Source organism: Podarcis pityusensis (assembly GCF_964106645.2).
Source record: "Podarcis pityusensis genome assembly, chromosome: 2".
Taxonomy (NCBI): domain Eukaryota; kingdom Metazoa; phylum Chordata; class Lepidosauria; order Squamata; family Lacertidae; genus Podarcis; species Podarcis pityusensis.
The window spans coordinates 69,184,507-69,203,262 of record NC_138029.1 but is presented as its reverse complement, the minus strand read 5'-3'; the positions used below and the strand labels follow the sequence as shown (position 1 = coordinate 69,203,262).

Here is an 18,756-nt window from a genome sequence, read left to right as displayed (position 1 = left end):
TTTCCTTCTCCTTCTGCGATGAGGCTACATTTTAATATTTTAATGTTTCAATATTTTAATGTTGTATTTTTTAATTTTGTTTTTAAGTTGTAATCATTTAACTTGTTTTTATTATTGCTTGTAAGCCGCTCTGAGCCCGGCCTTGGCTGGGGAGGGCGGGGTATAAATAAAAATTATTATTATTACTATTATTATTATTATTATTATTATTATTAAAGGAGTGTTGCTGCCACAGTCCCCGCTGGTGGTGTGTGCAATGATAGGGCAGTTTTGTTAGGCCTTCTTTCAGATTGTATTTTTACCTTTCACAATTTTGCTTCTTAGATAAGAAAGGGAGTTTAGGAAGCTCTCTTAACTCCCACTCAGAATAGTGCCCCCAAAGCTTGTTGTGTCTGCTGTTGCCCGTGAATGACATTTCATGCTGTTCCCCAAGAGAGAATTGTATTTGTTGTTATCACAGTTCTTTGCTTTGCTTGCAAGGAGCTCCTGGTGGGTCTCTGCCTCCTCATGATATCCTCTCAACCACCCTGTGAAGTAGGTTATGCGGAGAGAAAATGTCTGGCCCAAGGTCGCCCATGAGCTTCACTGATAAGTGGGAATTCGAGACCAGCTCTCCTAGACCCTGGTCAATACACTATAACCACCGTAGCTCTTTCCACCTCCATCTGTTCTACAAAGAAAAGGAGTGTGTTGAAAGCAGAAGTGGGCATAGAAAACATACTCAGGAAGCAAAGACATTTTTGGCTAACTTTTGGAAGTAGACCAGATTAAAGTGGGAGGTTTCTGCAGGTGGCAGAAGCGAAGAGCCTTGGTTCATCATGGAATAATCTGTTTGCATTGTGATGTGAGACGGAAGGAGAGAGAGAGCTGAGAAGCCAAAGTTAGGACTTGGATTTTTTTTTGGAGGGGGAGCCAAACTAAGGAGGCCCAAATTCTGCCCATCTCAAACCTGTTTGTTAGAAGATATGATATAAATGTACAGGATTTTGCATGCATCAACTTACATAATAACTATTTTAAATGCCCCCCTTTTTTTTTTTGCTACTTTGGATTTTTGTTTTGTTTAGGAGTAAGATGTAGGCTGGTGAAGCACAAGTGACATGTGCCAGGGAGGCATTGAATTGTGCAAGGAATAGAGCGGCTGAATTCCTTTGATAAGTTGTTATTAACATCTGTTGAAAATTTATTGGCATATCTAGAAGTGTGTCTGCAATCATGAGGTCCAGTAACATTTTTTTAAACGACATATCATACAAAGCAGATTCTCTGTTCTGGGCATGAATACCCTTAGGCATAGGGATATTATAAGTGTTCACTATTGGTGATATAAAAGCATGTGAGGAATGTGCTACATTCAGAGAGGTTACAGTGAAGGGAACTGGTTGTATGGAGCCAGAGAACATCATTGCTAGATGAGTAGTAACGTGGTGGAGAAAATGCACAATTAATGTGTTAGAAGAGAAGTATTTAAGTTAACTTGGTCCCTTTGGAAGTGTAGACAAAGTGAGGCAGAATCCTTAGTCATCTCGCTTCCAACTCAGGAAGCCTCCTGAAGTTTCTGTGCTTCACTCAATATTGTATATAGTTGCCCCATGACATTATTGTGAAGAATCTCACTAGTTGACTTAGTGTTGACCATGCTTTTGTGGACAATGCTGATCAGTGCAAATCTTGTTCTTATTATGTCAGTTAACTCCATTTGAAATACTGGGAAGCTTTTATGGCAATGGCCAGCCAAGGAATGTTTAGATGAATTGGCAGATTGTTAGGCGGCAGAGAATCATTAAAGATGGCTTCTGATTTCCTATTGGGAGAAGCAGAAGAGTGGGGGGTTGTGGTGATAAAAGTGCTGCCTCCTTGCTTCTGGTTCTGTTGATCAGTCTCCAGCCAATGGGATTCTCCATGAGTAAGGCACAGAGGGACCACTGGATATGGTAGACAAGAGTGACCTTAAACTCTAGATGTGCCTTTGGGGGGGGCAATACCAGAATTGCCATTTTTGCCCCCTTTTCTGCCCCTCCTCACAGCAAAGGGACAAAAAGCTGAACAGCAACCTCTGTTGGTGTGTCTCATTGCCACTCTTCACACCCTTGCTGCTCAGTGTGTCATTGAAAGAAGCCTCCTTATGCTGGTAGTGGATTCCAATCCCCAAAGCAGCTACAGGCAGCAATGTCTATGGAATTCCTGTTGTCAACCCTCACTTGCAGCAAATAGAAAAACACTGGTTATCTGCTGCCATGAGACTGCAGGGCCTCACTACGTCTTTTTCTTGGGTTGTTGTTTTTTTTTTGCTAGAGGTGTGGCAGATTTTCCCCAGCATTGAAACAGTTTTATTCCTTGCGTTTACGGACGCATGTGGCGCTGTGGTCTAAAGCACTGAGCCTTCTGGACTTGCTGATCGTAAGGTTAGCAGTTCAAATCTGCATGACAGGGTGAGTTCCCGTTGCTTTGTCCCAGCTCCTGCTAGCCTAGCAGTTCGAAAACATACCAGTGCAAGTAGATAAATAGGTACTGCTGCAGCAGGAAGGTAAATGGTGTTTCTGTGCACTCTGGCACTCGTCACCCATAAGTGGTTTAGTCAAAGCTGTCTGTGGATAAACACCGGCTCCCTCGGCCTGAAAAGCAGAGGTGAGCGCTGCGCCCCATAGTCAAATTCGAGTGGACTTAACTGTCCAGGAGTCCTTTACCTATTCCTTGTGAGTACTGAGAGATGTTTATAAAGGTGAAGACTGATATTTGTTAAAAGACTTTGAGTGTGTCTGGGAGATGCACTTGATGGACAGCTTTTTGGTGGAAATAAAAGTGGCATGTCATGGTGGGCAACTTTTCCACCCTACAGAGTTCTCTAAGAATCCCTGTCATAAATAGCCTTTTCTCCTGCTGTCTCCTCACCTGTACATTAGAACTGGAAGGAAGTTTCTGTTATTTCTCTGTTGTGCTATTTGCAGTTAGGGTTGAGTATGACAATGTCTCATCCTGTTACCCTTTCCTCTGATACTAAATGGAGTTGCCGTTTGATGTATTAAACTGGATAATCCAATAACATTTGTGTGGAATGTATTATTTGGACAATTGATTCTATTTGTTTTGAAGTCAGGAAAATTTGGCTTTCCAGGCTCTAGAATTTTAGTTCTTGATTTCCATTAAACGAAGTCTTCATGTCATTCAAGCAAAAATGCAGGCAGCAGTTTCATCATGGGTTGATAATAGTATTTTTGTTAAAATGGGTGTTTAAACTTTTTTTCTGAGCCACAATAGCCTGTTTGGATAGCGACCGATATAAACTAAGCTGTCAAATAGCCACTTGCTTGCTTGCCTATGGCAAGTAAGAGCCTCTTAGATAGGAAGGTTTTTGCAAAATCAAAGATAATTGGTTGTTTTTTGTTTCAGGATGTTGATAGATTGCAAATGCTGTCTGGACACTCAGAGTATAAAAATAGTTGTGGACAAATAACCATTGTTGACTTATTTATAAGATTGCTGTACGTGCAACCCCGCCTTTGCACATGGAATCAAATATGAACATGGAAGAAATGAATATTTTGATAACATGGAAGACAAACGTGTGTTTGGATGTGTGCAAACCGATATGTTGAGGCTGTAAATGCAATTTGTAGAGCCAGTGATATGGTGTAAAAACGTTCTAGAACATTTCCCAGTGCTTAATACAGTGGTACCTTGGTTTAAGTACTTAATTCGTTCCAGTGGTCCGTTCTTAACCTGAAGCACCACTTTAGCTAATGGGGCCTCCTGCTGCCACTGTGCCGCCAGAGCACAATTTCTGTTCTCATCCTGAAGCAAAGTTCTTAACCCGAGGTACTATTTCTGGGTTAGCGGAGTCTGTAACCTGAAGCGTATGTAACCTGAAGCGTATGTAACCCGAGGTACCACTGTATTTTTGCAGAAAATTTTCCATTTCATAAGTTCATTCATAAGCATAAATGGATGTGAGTTGCAAATAGATGTTAGACAAGCATGGCAATTCCAATTTGCTAAATGCGGGTATAATAAGCATGTTACCTTAGAACACAAACTGAAAACTACCCTGAGTAAATTATCCTAATTTCCCAATTCAAAGTTTTCTGGAAAGCACACACAGCACCGTAGAGCTGACCCCAGGTTATTGTATTGCACCACTGAAGCAAGTGGAACAGGAATCCTCAGAAGTGTAAGGCAGAAAATGCAGGGTGTGTGTGATATGTTTCACTTTCAAGAGAGATGCATGAAGCACATCAGATGCATTTTCAAAGGGCCTCCTTTTAAATTTTGAATGGTTTCAACTGGCTTCTCCCAAGCAAAAGCAGAAGTTTCTCGTCTGTAAAAATTGCTTTCCGTTCTAGATGTCCAAGCCTGTAATTTAAGACAGAGTGAGAAATAGTGATTGAATCTGGAAAAACTGGAATGAGGAATAAAAGGTGCAAACAGTTACAAGCAAAGGCAAATAATAGACAGGGCAGTTAACAAAGAGATCCATTCTGCACCACTTTTGGTGTTCATGTTAGTCCTGAAATAATGTGATGATCAATCCTACCTCAGATGTACTGGGCCAAGCAAGTTGGTCTTTGCTTTCTACTATGGCTTTTGCACTTAGAGGATTGTGGGAACAGTTGTTTCAATCAGCAAAAGAGCATTTTCAGGCCATTTTCTCCCCCACCATCCACCCCACAAAATGCAAAAATGTCTAAGACCATCTCTGAATTCTGTGAAATGACTCAGTTGTGGGTGTGTCTGAGCTCAGAAGAGGAAAATAACTATCAAGCGGAGTTAACCAGCTATTAGAATTGAATGTCGCAGACCCTACTGGGATATTTCACTTTACAGTACAGCACTTCATACCACAGATTGGCATTGTTGGGGCTGAAGACACAGAGGCGGTGTTAGAAATTGGGATAGAAAATCTAGAATGACTCCTGGGACCTGGGTTGTGGGTGCCAAAACAGAATGTCTAGTCACCACTAGGGGTGTGTGTCAGCAACACTTTTTATTTATTGTTTTGATAAGCTTGAGTAAATACGCAATACACATAAGTGGCACATTGTTAATATCACATTTTTAGCAGAAATTGTTAATACATGTTTAATTTGGTATTTACAATAAAAATATTGGTACCATACTTCTGTTTTAAAAACACTCTACTCTTTATTGTTAAACTCCTTAACATATTGTCTATCCTTAACATATACTTTGAGGCTTCAAAGCACATACATTTCAGTAATCAGTCAGGCGCAAAATGTACCTGGCTCCCTGCTAATTTTGAACCCTGCACAGAGGGGAAAGAATTCATTTCCCTGTTGCCACGAGCCTCATTGACCATAGTAGGGAGACGCAAATTGTCCGGGAATCAGCATGTTTTTACATGAGTAGAATATGTCCTTTTATTTGAAATGCGTTTCTGGGTTGTTTGTGGGGCATAGGAATTTGTTCATTTTTATTTTATTTTTTCAAAATATAGTCCGGCCCACCACATGGTCTGAGGGACGGTGGACCGGTCCACGGCTGAAAAAGGTTGCTGACCCCTGTCCTATAGCACTTATTTGGGAGTAAGTCCAATGTAACTCGGGTGGACTTGGTGCTGAATAGATGGGAGAAGGGTTGGAGCTCAGTGGTACAACACCTGCTTCCCATGCAGAAGGTAGATAACTCTGCATGAAACATTGGAAGACTGTTAAACCTTTTAGTCCAAGGAATGCACAGTCTTCTAAGGGCCACATTCCAGTGTTGGATGGAGCTAGAGACAAAACTGGGCAGAGTATTGGATGTAAATTATTATTATTATTAAATAATAACTTCTTCTTCTTCTTCTTATTATTATTAATTACCTGCCCTTCAGCCTAAGGTCCCAGGGCAGTTCACAGCATTAAAACACAATATTAAAAAATATTTTTAAACCATAAATAAGGTGGGCCCTAGAAATGCACACCTGAAGTGTGAAAAGTCAGAGTAAAAAGGGTTCATCTTCAGCATTTGCAGGAAGCTGTATGATGAAGGTGCCAAATGCACCTTTGTACAGTAGGCTAGCTTCTGAACACATTCACACTCCCTCCCTGTCTCCCATCTAGTCAAGCAAGTGTCATCATCAAAATTCCAGGACTTCAACCAAGCAGAAACACGCAGGGTACAAAGTAGGTTCTGTGAGGCATGTGGCCCAGACCAGGTACTGCATTTTCCTCCCCCCCCCCCCCCCAGGCCTGAGGTTCCTCATCCGTGGTGTGGACCATACTGAAATTGATGGACCAAAGGTCTGACTTGGTACAGGGTAGTCTCATATGTATAGGATTGTCCAGCACAAGCCAGGAGTGGACATGAGGCATTTTTGTTTAATTTATTTAAATAATTGTGAAGAGTCCTTTACAACTTGTGTTCCCAAAGTGGTGTACCAATATACATTTAAGTATTTTCTCTGCAAATACATTACATATATTGTATACAAATACAATGTACAAAGATATATTGAATATAGATATGCCCTCACTGTTGTATTTTAGTAGACTGCCAAAAAATTTCTTTGTTTCAGTAAGCCTGCCCAGACATGTAACTTTATTATGCATGCTTTTTAAAAAAAAAACACTATTCTGTGACTTTTACCTGCATTTTAAAATAAACATTTAATGTTATTTTATGTAAACCGCTTGGATATTTTTCTTTGATGAAGCATTCTGTAAATTTTACTTAAATGAATAAAACCAACTGATAAAACTATTAAAATGCCGATTGAAAAGAAACCAGGAATGATAAAAAACTAAAAGAAACGCAGTGCAGCAAGAACAAGGTTGGGTGTTGAATGGATTTCTAATTTGTAAGTCACCTTGAAATTAATTTTTATTAAGAGGAAGACAAAGAAGTATTAAAGGCATAACAAAGTAGAACTGCATGGACATTGTCAGAGAGGGAGGCGTGGACATTGTGATGGAGAGTGCAGAAAAAGACCTTGTTTCCATACAAACTAGTATTCGTGTATCTGACCCATTGGGTGATCCCAAATTTTGGGAAGGCAAAAGTAAGAAGTCCTGTGGTAACCAGGACCCAAACCATTTGGGGCTTTGGAGGCAAAACCAGTGCCTTGAATTGCATCTAGAAACAAGGTAGTAGTGTGGTTGCTTCAAAAGAAGTGTAATTCTGACTACTTTTAGACAATAATTGGTCACTGGCATTATTAGACTGAGGTATGAAAAGGTATTTTGCTCAAGCATAAACACTCTACAGGTAAACCAGGAAACCTCTATTTAAACAAAGAGTGACATTCTACTAAGCAATGGGTCTCTCCCCCCCCCCCCCCAAAAAAATCAGATCTCAAAGACCAGGGAAACCACCATAACAGGTTTAGGGATCACAGGAAGGAAGAGAAGGGGGAAGAATCCCACTGTGTGAGTGGACTTCATTCCCCTTGTGTATACCCCACTTAGCACTATGTTGAATTCCACTCAGTTACCCAGACTGGTAAACTGGTTGCCAGCTTCAGAAGAAGCCAAGATATTAAGGCACCTTCAAGCCATGTTTTAATATCCTGGCTTATTTCTTAGTGAACAACCATCATTTCCCAATTTGGAGGAAAGAAGAAAGCATGGTTGATTGAAGACTTCCACTTGGTTTGCTCATGTGGCAAAGTGTATGCGTTGGCAAAAGGCGCAATTATCTCTTGGCTTATTATCTGAACATGGCCAACATGTGCCTCAGTTTCCATTCCAAAAAGCTGGTCTGGAAAGGTACCGTGATTGATTGGATCCAAAGCCGGAAAATTTGGAGGGTTGTATGAAAACTTTAAGTTGGTGCTCAAGTTTTCAAGGTAATATGGAATTTGCCCTGGAAGGATGAATAGGACACGTAACTGCTGCTGTTGCTGCTCCCATGCTCTTTCTACAACCGTTTGTGAGCTGCACATGGCCATGTATGTTTCAGCTGCTGCACTTCCTAGCTCTGCGCTTTTGACAGTGCAGTGTGACGACTAACTGTATTGTGGTGTTGCAAGGGCATTTATGTGCAGTTCTCTTCACTTTGCAGCTCCCTTGTTAAGAGCAGGATTGTGATCTCAGGGTTTGTTTGTTTTTAACAAATAAATATTTCTTTCTCTGATTGTTCAGGCCTGTGGTTGTTGACTGCTGTCCTAGAGGCAGCACAGATCTGTGTACGATGTCCCCCCCCCCCCAAAGCATGTTCTTACTCAATAAGTCAAGAAGACAACAGGTGGCTGCAGACAGATGGCTAGGACAACGCTGATCAGCAAGACAGGCCATCATCTCCATATGCTGCTTGTCTTGCTTGTGTGTTCCAACTGAACCAGAAGGTCTAGGTTGGATAACTGGGCAAGCTTTTATAACCTCTGTCTTTCAGACAAGTGGTCATTTCAAATCACTTTCCCCAAATCTATTATAACTGCATTGGCCTCCTTGAGTTTAGTGCGTTGTTATCGAGTATTCATGTGGGACCTTTAACATCACAAACTCTCAGCTATAATACTGTAATCTGTTCCAGGCAGGTACTGAAAAGGTTGGTACCTTTGTTTTTCCACTGGCATGTATGAGATGTTGGCCTGAGCTTGCTGCAACACTTGAGTAGTGTCCTGTTTTTGTAATGCTGTGCAGACATAGCAGTTGGTATGAGATAGCTGTCCTAAGCATTAGGGGGATGAAAAAAATGATCCACAAGAGGTGGGCGTTAAGAGGGGCATTCCAAGCTTTCTGCTGCCTGTTAGAGAACCTGTCCCCAGTTGCCAGCAGCAGAATAATTATAGAAGAGCACCTTCCTCTGAATACTAGTTGCCGGTGGGGAGAGCACTGTTGCACAGTCTCTGCTTGAGGACTTCCATAGACATCTGGTTGGCCACTGGGAGAACAGAATGTTGGACTAGATGGGTGTTTGACCTCATCCAAAAGGGATCGTCTTATGTTCTTAACCAACAGAGGTAAGATTGAGGTCTAATTGATCAGTAATAGAATAACAGATCCATAGTTTTATGAAGTTGGGGCACCTGAGTCAGTGGTAGGTGTGTGTATATGTGTGTGTGTCGAAACAAAACAAAATAAATAAAATAAATAAATAACATCCTTCCAGTAGCACCTTAGAGACCAACTAAGAGTTATTGGTATGAGCTTTCGTGTGCATGCACACTTCTTCAGAAGTGTGTGTAAAAGAATGCCTGCCCTGGTTGCCATTTCTCTCTGTGTGTGTTGTAGTGGGGGCTGCAATATAACTTAGCTTTGAGAGACCAGTAGTGTTATGAGGGGAGCTCCTTTAGGGAAATCTTCATATCCTGCAGAAGGTAGTGAGCAATGGACATGGATGTTCATATGTGGGAGAAATGGGAGAGAGAGGTGGAAATTCATGGATGTGTTTGTGGTAGAGGTGGGGAGCCTCAGGCTGGGGGGGGGGGCAGGTGCAGCCTCCAAGCCTTTCTCTTTGGCCCTTGAGACTCTCCCAAGGCCTCACCCTCTCCTTGAGGGCTTTTGCCTGGCCGGAATGTGTTCCTGAGCAGCTGTGATGAGGCCACTTGCTTGCCTGGACGGAAGATGAAGAGGTGTGGTGTAGACTTTTGCGTGGCTGGATGTGCACAAAAGTTAATAGCTGCCTCCATTGCTCTGCTTGCTTTTGCCTTTGTTTCCCACGCCACAAACATTCGGGGGCCCCAGAAGGTCATAAACAAAGGAATACAACCTTATGTCTGAAAAAAGGTTCCCAGCCCCTGTTCTCTGGTGAAATGTCATATATTTATTTTTCTGAATTTATACACCATGCTTCCTACACAGTAATAACCCCATTTGCTTGTGGAAGGGTGTTGCTTGGCATGTTGTGACTGATTTCAGCAGCAGTCTAACTACAGTGGGTAGAGGACCTGTGGTGCCAGAAACCTTCAAAACTAATCATGCATGATCCAGGAAGCTATATTATTGTGTACAAGAGATATCCAGAAGGAGGGTTTAAGGAGCTATTTGCTTGCCGGATGGGTTGAAGTGGGTGTCTCTGCTGAGCCAACTGTCTCCTGCATTCCTGTTTTTTCCTTCAACAAATGTCAAGGAGAGGTCCTTCTTTCTGAAGCTAGATGGGCAGTAGCACCTTCAGCTTATTCTAAGGAACATGTGTTCTTCTAGAGACTTGCCATCCTCCTGACTGCTGGGTTGGCCAATATGCTTACCCTCCATATGTTGTTGGATTCCAGCTCCCATCATCCTTGACACAACCATGTTGGTTGGAACTGGTGAGAGCTGCAGTCCAACAACAACTGGTAGGCAATTGTTGACTACCTCTTTTTCCAGAGAGTGTGATGGTGATTTCTGTTGCTATCCCTTGAAGAAGGCTTTGAAAATCTTTCTTGAGTGAGATCTGTGTGTGGCTCTGTCCCCTGTGGTGTGAGCCTCTGGGGGTGAATCATGCTTCTCATGTGGGCATTGTTGTTGGGGCAGATGGTGATGCTCACATAGCCTTGCATAATTAGTGGGATGTATGTATGATTAATATATAAGGATGCTATGCTAAAGACTGTTGGCATGATATTTTTGAACAAGATGCAGATGATCCTCGTTATTTGAGAGAGGTGGGGGCTGTCTTTTCCTTATAATATGTGCAGATTGCTTTTTTAAATCTATAAACCAAGTGCTCTGTAACACATAGGAGGTTTATGCCATGCCACTTTTTACAGATGTAAAATAAAGGAAGCAGAATTATTCTTGTGATTATTATTTTTGTTGTTATTTTGGGGCAGTGTCTTTGTCTTAATCCATATATAGCTAACATGGTGCCCTCCAGTGTTGTGCATCTGTCATCCATGACCATTGGCTATGTTGGCTGGGGATGCTGGGAGTTTTAGTCCAGCAACATCTGGGTGGCACAACTTTGGCTACCCTTGCTTTATGCCAGTACTTATGCACTAGGACATACTTCCTCTTGTGCACTCTCAAATCCCTGTGATTGGGGGGGATCAACTTAGATATTTAATGTCCTCTTCTTCTGGTGCAAACGTTCTGCTCGGCAGTTTACAACATTTGAAATTGCTGTTTAATAAAAGCAATATTAAAAAAGAATAAATCAAGGAGACGGGAACAGCCGTTGTATTATCTGCCACACACAACAAAAACCTGGCAGAGCAAAACTGTCTTACATAACTGAGGAAAAACAGCAAGGGAACTAATGGGAACCAAGTTTGATTGGCTTAGCTTAGATCCATCTCTGTGCAGAACATTTGTGTCTCTCAAATACACCAATGCACATTCATCTGTCCTTCTGAAATGACTGCTTGGGATTACCCTCATGCCATTTGCATGCCATGCTCAGGCTACTTTCAGTACTTCTGTTGCATTACATGTTATCTGCTCCTCATTATGGCTTTTTAAAATTCATCCTTTCCTTTTTATATTAATAAATGGCAACATTAAGAAGTTATTTTAAGGAGGGGGAAGCAAGGGAGTGGGCCACCCATGCTTCACAGGGCAAGGTGTTTGTTCCATAATCTTAAGTGCAGCCACAAAGAGGGCCTCTCTTCTCATCCCTGTGTCCAGCCTAGGTGGGACACAGAAAAGGGAATGGGCAGAATGATATGGAAAGAGGAGTTCCTAAGACCTAAGCATTTAGAGCTTTAAAGGTAACCACCAATACTTTGAATTATGCCTAGAAGCATATTGCTACGCAGTGCAGCCGTGTAAATGATGCCATGGACATAGAACAGGATAGCTCATAGAATCATAGTGTTGGAAGGGGCCTTGAGGATCATCTGGTCCAACCTCCGGCAATGCAGGAATATGCAGCTGTCCCTTATGGGGATCAAACCTGCAACCTTGGTGTTGTCAGCACCACACCCAAACCAACTGAGCTATTTGAGCACCCACTGACATCCTTGCAGGTGCATTCTGGACCAGCTGGGGTTTCCAGAGACTTTTCAAAGGTAGCCCCATGTAGGGTGTGTTGCAGTAATCCAACCTGGATCTAATGAAGGCATGTGAAGACTTACATTAAAATATGCAGACATTTTAAGTGAGTTTTCTCTGAACTTAGTTAAGTGTGTGATATATGATGTCTCCTGCTGCACACTGCTTAGATGCTACTGCATTAACTAGTATATATAAATTATTTTAATAAATAATCTCTTTCTGTGGCCAGGTCTTCCCTCAGCAATGGGCATGGCTGGCACACCAACCTCAGCTGGCTATAGGTACTCTTTGCCACCTGATCAGCTAGGCAGAAAGCAGAGCCCAGGAGTATGGGGCCATAGTTTGGTGGTAGAGCTCATGCTTTGCATGGAATATCCTTTGGGTGTTCGGTCCCTGGCACCTCTAGTTAAAATGATCAGGTAAACTAGTGATGGGATACACCTCCCTCTGCTTGGAGACCTTAGAAAACCATGGCCAGTTAGAGTAGACCGTACTGGAGTCAATGGACAAATAGCCTGGACTTTTTGTAAGACAGTTCAGATTTTGCATGTAGAAAGAAACTGGGGATTGGCATCATTGCCTTTTCAGTCATGGAATGCCTGCTGGATAACATGGTCAAGGCACTTTGCTGCCAACATACCATAATAGTGGCCAAAGTGGAGGTCCACACACAACCTCAAGTGTGTGACAGGTTTGTTATTCAGTCTACAGCATCGCACTGTAAATCTTGCCTATACGACCTTATTTATCTTTTATAAACACTTCCTGTGATGCTCCCTTCAGAATCATGGACTGAAGAGTGGCAGTATTATGCTGCTGCTGCTGCTGCTGCTGCTGCTGCTATTAGTTTGTTATATTTCTTAAAATGTCCTTCACAAGAAGGTCCCAGGACAGGTTACAGCATATAAAAATACAATACACTTCAATCAGAATTAAATATTAATAATAATAATAATAATAATAATAATAAACCATGCATAACCACAAAACAATAATTCCGCAAAACACGTCTCAGAGAGGGACACCGCAGTCAATTCATTTTAAAATCAATTCATCAGTTCATTAAAGAAGCAGGAAGATTCTAGCATCAACACTGGTAAGAGTTCCATAAGAAGAAGAAAAAAGAAAATAGCTTTACCACGGCATGTGTTGTGGTCTGAAAAGCAATTTGCAGCTAACTGATTTAGATGGGTGAGGTGGGGAATCTATGACCTAAGGGCCACAGATTTTTTCACCAGGGTTTTTATTAATATATAGTACAAACAGACAAACAAACTCAAATACAGAAATTTAAAACAAGTGGTACAAGTTAATGAACATTAATATATTTCTGCTTCCCTTTGCCATCTAAACAAAACCAGAGCATTTGTATCTAGTGGTAGTCCATATGGTATATTGAAAACAGGAACTAGCGAACTAGGCTCTTTTGTGGCCTCATGTGCCTTTCCCCTTGGCCTAATTCAGTGTGACTGGCAAGGAGGGGGAAAGGGTGCCCCACTCACTTGAACCTTACCCACTAACGGCAGATGACCCCCTGAGAGAATAATGCCCTCAACAGGGAAAGATTTTCCACCAGTGGGCATATTCTAAAAGCTGCAAGACCAGGGTTAAAGAAGTTGGACCATAAACTTAGTCGCTGCCAAGGTAAATATAGGATTACAGTGTTTGGGAGACATTTTTGAACAAAAAGAGCCAGGGGGAAAATACCAATACACAATTCACACAAATTCAAATGCACTTTGGGAGCCTGCAATGTGTTGCAGCCCAGCCAACACCCACTTAGCATTAGTTTATTAAACAATAAAACCAGGTGTTTTAACAAGTTGTCCGTATTTATCACTGAACAGGGCTGGCTCTCTCTTCTGTCTCCCCCCACCCTCCATCCATGCAGTAGGCAGTAGGAGTTTTTCTGGCTAAGAAAGGGGGTTAATAGTGAAGAAATGTTAAGAAAATGATGAAGATTCCCCCCCCCCCCTTTTAATTAGAAAATTTTATTTACAAACAAACACATAGACACAAAACAAAATTCATATTACACTACCACCCTAGGTTACAAACATTAAAACACCCTTGTGACTTCCCTCCACTGTCCCTCACCCTCCTATGAAGATTGTTTTTGCTAGGCAAATAAAAACTGTGGCCATGTGAAGCCATGACCAGGAACACTTGAGAAATGTTTTCATTTTCGTCTCACTCTTAGGTGTGCGTTTGCAAATAAAGTTGATTAGCAAGCATCATAGGGAGATGATCAGCAGGGGGTTTTGGGCTGCAGACCCATTGGAAGAGCTTGTTTTTTATAACATCCATATGCTTGGTAAACCTTGGGCGTGGAGGTTTCTATGGTGATCAGGGCTGGAAGGAAAGTACAGTTCAGTGTGTGCATATATATGTATGTATATATTCAGCAAATGAGTGTGGTGACCCCCGGTATAGGCACGGAGCTCTGAATTTCGGGACCTGGCTGGGGCCATGCCTGTACTCATTAAGGAGATGATGAGGTTGCCGAGCTCAAATTCCCGAAGATTAGGGGACACTGGAAGATTGAGGGCACTGACAGCAGCACTGAAAGATTGAGGGCACCGACTTGCTCCATATGCTGATCAGAAATGACTCTGAGGGATGCAGTGGCACTAGGTTGCTCAGCTGGGAGAAGGTCTGTGAGAATGTGGCAGGCTTGTGGGGGTGGGGGGACAAGGCTTTTTACCTTTCGTTCCCTGTGGAAGTAAGGGATCAGAACGACTGCAACCAGGATATAGAGTCGAATTAAACTAGATTTTTTTCTGATAAGACTAATATAACCTGCGTTCCTGGTTAATATGGTGGCTACATTCAGTGTTAGGGAAACAATCCAGTCCACTGCATCCACAATGCTGGGAGCCAGTGTCTGACATCAATCACTTTGCATACAGTTTTCTTCACCTTGCCTACCTTGTAGCTGGGTTTGTGTCTATATATGTGTGTGTATTTGGCAAAGGGACTTTCTCCTGAAGCTTAGACTAGGGTAACCCTGTTGCTGTTTTTCAAATTGCTGCCCTGTGTGACTTCCTAATCCTAGTGTTCTGTTGATGCTTATTTTAATTGCATCCAGTCTCTCCAAGGAGCTTAAGGCAGCATGTATGGTTCTTCCCTTTTATCTCTGCAAACAACCTTGTGAGGTAGGTTAGGTTGAGAGATTGTGGCTGGCTTAAGGACACCCATTGAGAAGAAGGGGAGGCGGACCGGGATCTCCCCAGTCCTTGTCCAAAACTCTGTGACCACTGTGCCACTCTGGCTCACTTCTCAGGCCTGTTTGCAGTTGTGTGGGTTCAGTCAGTGTCACCTGTGGGGGGTTTTCTGGCAAATTTTGTCCTCCCCATGCCTTTGGGGTACTGTTGACCCCTGCTACCATTTGTGGTACTGTTAAGGGAAGGGAGTGATTTGTCTATTACATGAAAATCGACAACATATAGATCTGCTGGTGCTGGCATAAGCAAACTCGGCCCTCCAGATGCTTTGGGACTACAACTCCCATCATCCCTGACCACTGGTCCTGTTAGCTAGGGATGATGGGAGTTGTAGTCCCAAAACCTCTGGAAGGCTGAGTTTGCCTATGCCTGCGCTCGTGCAAGGATTTCCACATGTGCAACAGAACTTCTCCCACCCCTGTGCCCTCTCCAAATCTATCACAGGGTTAGTGGAAGCCCCATAACATATTTAGGGTAATGTGTAGAGAAGAGAGGGAGAAGTTCCGTGGCACAAGTGGAAATACTTGGGCTAGCAGATCTACTTACTTAGATGTTGCCCACAGTCTTTTCATCTGTTATTTCCCCCACAAAATGGACAGAATAGGTTCTGAATTAAGTATAAAAAACATTGAACATCATTTTTGAGTTTACTTTTATCCCTAGATTGAGTGTTTTGGGGTTGTTGTTTTTTGGCCTTCTCAGTCATTCCAGTTAGGGGTAGAATTGATCCCCAAAGCCGTAGAAATAAAAGCATAGATTGCTCCCTAAATTAAGGAGTGAGTGTCCTGCAACACCTACATTTCAGGAATACCTGGAATAAGGAGTTGTGAGAGACTAACTGACTTCCACACACCCCATACTTTTGGAGTGTGTTGGTCCCTACCTGATGGCACAGAACTTAATTGCACCAGGCTGTTGGCCTGTACAGCTGGTAGTAATGTGACCCTAAATCCTGAGGCTTCTCAAAATTCCTTTGGCGGCATTCTGGGCTAGTAGAGTTTTATTTTATTATTTTTAGTGGTCTTCAAAGGCAGCCCCACGTAAAAGTGTGTGACAGCAATCCAATATCAATGGGTACTACTAGTGTATGCTTGACTTTGGGCAGGTCTGGCACCTGCTGAAGCGGAGCAGAATCACTTATGGCCAGGGCCACTACATGGACCATCCAGGATCAAAACTGAGGCCTGGAGCACTCTCAAACAGTGAAGCTGATTTTTAAAGGGGAGTTCAGCCCTGTCCAGATCAAGCCCCAGGACCACTAGGCTTCCTTGTCCCGGCTGTATTTCACCTTGTTTGCCCACATCCAGCCTGCCAGTGGCTTCTGCAAAACAGGCTTGGTTCTGGCTGCTCATGGTGTGTTCCATGGGAATGAATAAAATAACAAGGATACTGTAAGGGAACAGAACTCTGCCCAGAGACATTTCTTTCTCTGAAGAGACTTGGGGCTGCTCACACAGCCCATGGTGCTCAGTGCTCAAGACACCTTGGTATTACCCTGTCCACCCATGCCAAGGCCTGGACCCTGTAGAAAAGCACCACAGCTGTGTTTTAATTCCGGGGATTTGTTACAAAGTCATCTGTTCGCAGAAGCATTGCAGTTGGGGGCATCTCCTTGCTTTGTTTGGGTCATTTGCCAGCTGTGTGCTTAATAGGACGTGCAGCCTTTCCGCTAATGGTGATGAAATTGATGCCGTTGATGAGATGGGGGCAGGAAAGTACAAAGCTTGTGCCGAGGAGCAGTTCCCATGGGGGGGGGTTGGTCTTTTATCACAGCTACTTTATGCGCACACCGCTCTGTCCTCAGAGCCTTTGAGCTCTGCTCTGTCTTGCCCCCTCTTCCCACCTTTGGGAACAGGCTCGGCTGCGAGCGGTCTGGTTTTCTGAGATTGCTTCCGCCATTAGACAGGCATAGATTGGCACTTGGTTGGCAATAGTGGCCTGTGCTCATTGGGGGCGGGGGCAGAGCAACACTTCTCCGTATTAACCCTCCCCCCTCAAAATATGCCATACATTTGCATGCCTCTCGGTCAACGTCCGATTCACAAAACATTCTCCCCTGGAAGAGGCGTGTCCGCGTGTGGTGTAGTGGTGAGGGTGTTTGAACTTGGTGCTTCAAAGCCAAAAGGCAAATCCGCCACATGCCCACTCAGCCACAAAGCTCACTTGGTCAGTGTGTCTCAGCCTAGCCTGCTTCACAGAGCTGTGGTGGGGATTAAGGGAGACCCTCTGCTGCCCTGGAGGCAGGGGTAGAATACGATACATGGAGAGATACAGGTAGAGGAAGGGAAAGGCTGGTGGAAGGGGTCTGAGCAGAGGAAGTAGACATTCGGGGAGAGCACCTCATGTGCATTGTGGGAGGAGATGTAATCAGGGAAGAGGCCTGGTCTGTGACTGAATGCATGAAGCATTTTCCCCACCACTTGCCGATGTGCTGTAGCCTCCTAGCATTGGCACGACTGATCCGGAGACTATTGTCATGAACTGAAACTGCTTGACGCCTCTCCTTGCCTCCAGGCTCCGGCTCACTGGCTGTTTCTCCACTTTCCACAGATCCCAAAGAACCGGGGTGCTGTTGTGTTTGGAGTCTGAGATCCAGCACCCCCTCCTGCCTTGCCAACGTCCCCAATGCGACCATGGGAACTGGCAGTGAATAGGCGGCCTCCTTCTGTCCCCTTTGACCAGCGACGATTCTCAGGGGGAAGCTGTGACAGCCCAGCACACCTCAGGAGAAGGTATGACTCTTCCTCTCTTTCACTGTGCAGATCACCTGGAGGTTTCTTAGGGCAAGCGCTGGAAAAGCCAGAGTCTCCCTGTATGTAAGCGGATAGCGAAAGTGGTCCCCTGTAATTTCCAAAAGGTTCCTTATGCAATTCTGAAAGCAAAAGTGCAATCCATATTAATGTAAGCCAACATTTTCTGGAGCATATTTGCTTTACCCGCCAGCTCCCATCTTCCTCTCATATGAAGTTAAATGAGAAGAAAACCTTGCACTGTCCATCTGGTGTTATCCCGTTGACACGCACAGCTTGTTTACATGCAAGGTGTTTGTGTAGGTATCTGAACAAAATTAATCCAGATACTGCCTGAGCAAACTTAAAGCTTTGCTCTCATCCAGAGTTCAGGTAGCCATCTGTGTTGCAATGCACATCCAGGATGCAGGTGCAGAAGGAAAAACTTGGGGTGACCAGGATTACCAGCGGAAAGGTGTTGAACCATCAGTTGAAAGGCTTCCATAGCAAGCCTGTGTTTTAATGATTTTAGGATTAATTTACTTGCCTTATACTAAGCTAGCTTTGCTCCAGATGCTGGGAACATGCCATATTTGGGAGGCTCTTTGAGATGTGACACTTTAACCTATTCCCGTCTCCCCCAATATTGCTGATCTCCAACTCCCATCAGGCTCAGCCACTCTGGACATTATCTGGAGGACCACAGGTTCCCCAGCCCTGCCTGAGATACCGGGAAGAACAGATTCACTTTGTATGCTGAAGGGTTTGGTTAAACCAGAGTCCTGGAAAGAATGCAGCAATGATAATAAAATAATATATATTTAGATTCTATCTTATCTCTTAGCTTTCCGCTCAAAGGAACCCACTCAAAGGCTTTGTTCCGTGTTATGTCTCTGTATTCAGTGTTTTGACTGAACTTGTGTCCTAGTTTTTTGCTGCACCAACAGT

At 43.4% G+C, this 18,756-nt stretch overlaps 1 protein-coding gene across 4 annotated transcripts in view; it reads left to right on the top strand.

The window, feature by feature from the left end:
* The window catches only part of RNF44 (ring finger protein 44), a 64,296-nt gene that overhangs the window by 25,063 nt on the left and 20,477 nt on the right, over positions 1–18,756 (top strand). For all 4 annotated transcript variants that reach the window (XR_013981140.1, XM_080988554.1, XM_080988555.1 and 1 more), the window contains exon 2: positions 17,630–17,811. Coding sequence is in view for 3 of the 4 variants with exons in the window: in XM_080988554.1 (XP_080844680.1) it covers positions 17,705–17,811 (107 nt within the window). In the remaining variant the exon portion in view is untranslated. The remainder of the gene's footprint in view (positions 1–17,629; positions 17,812–18,756) is intronic.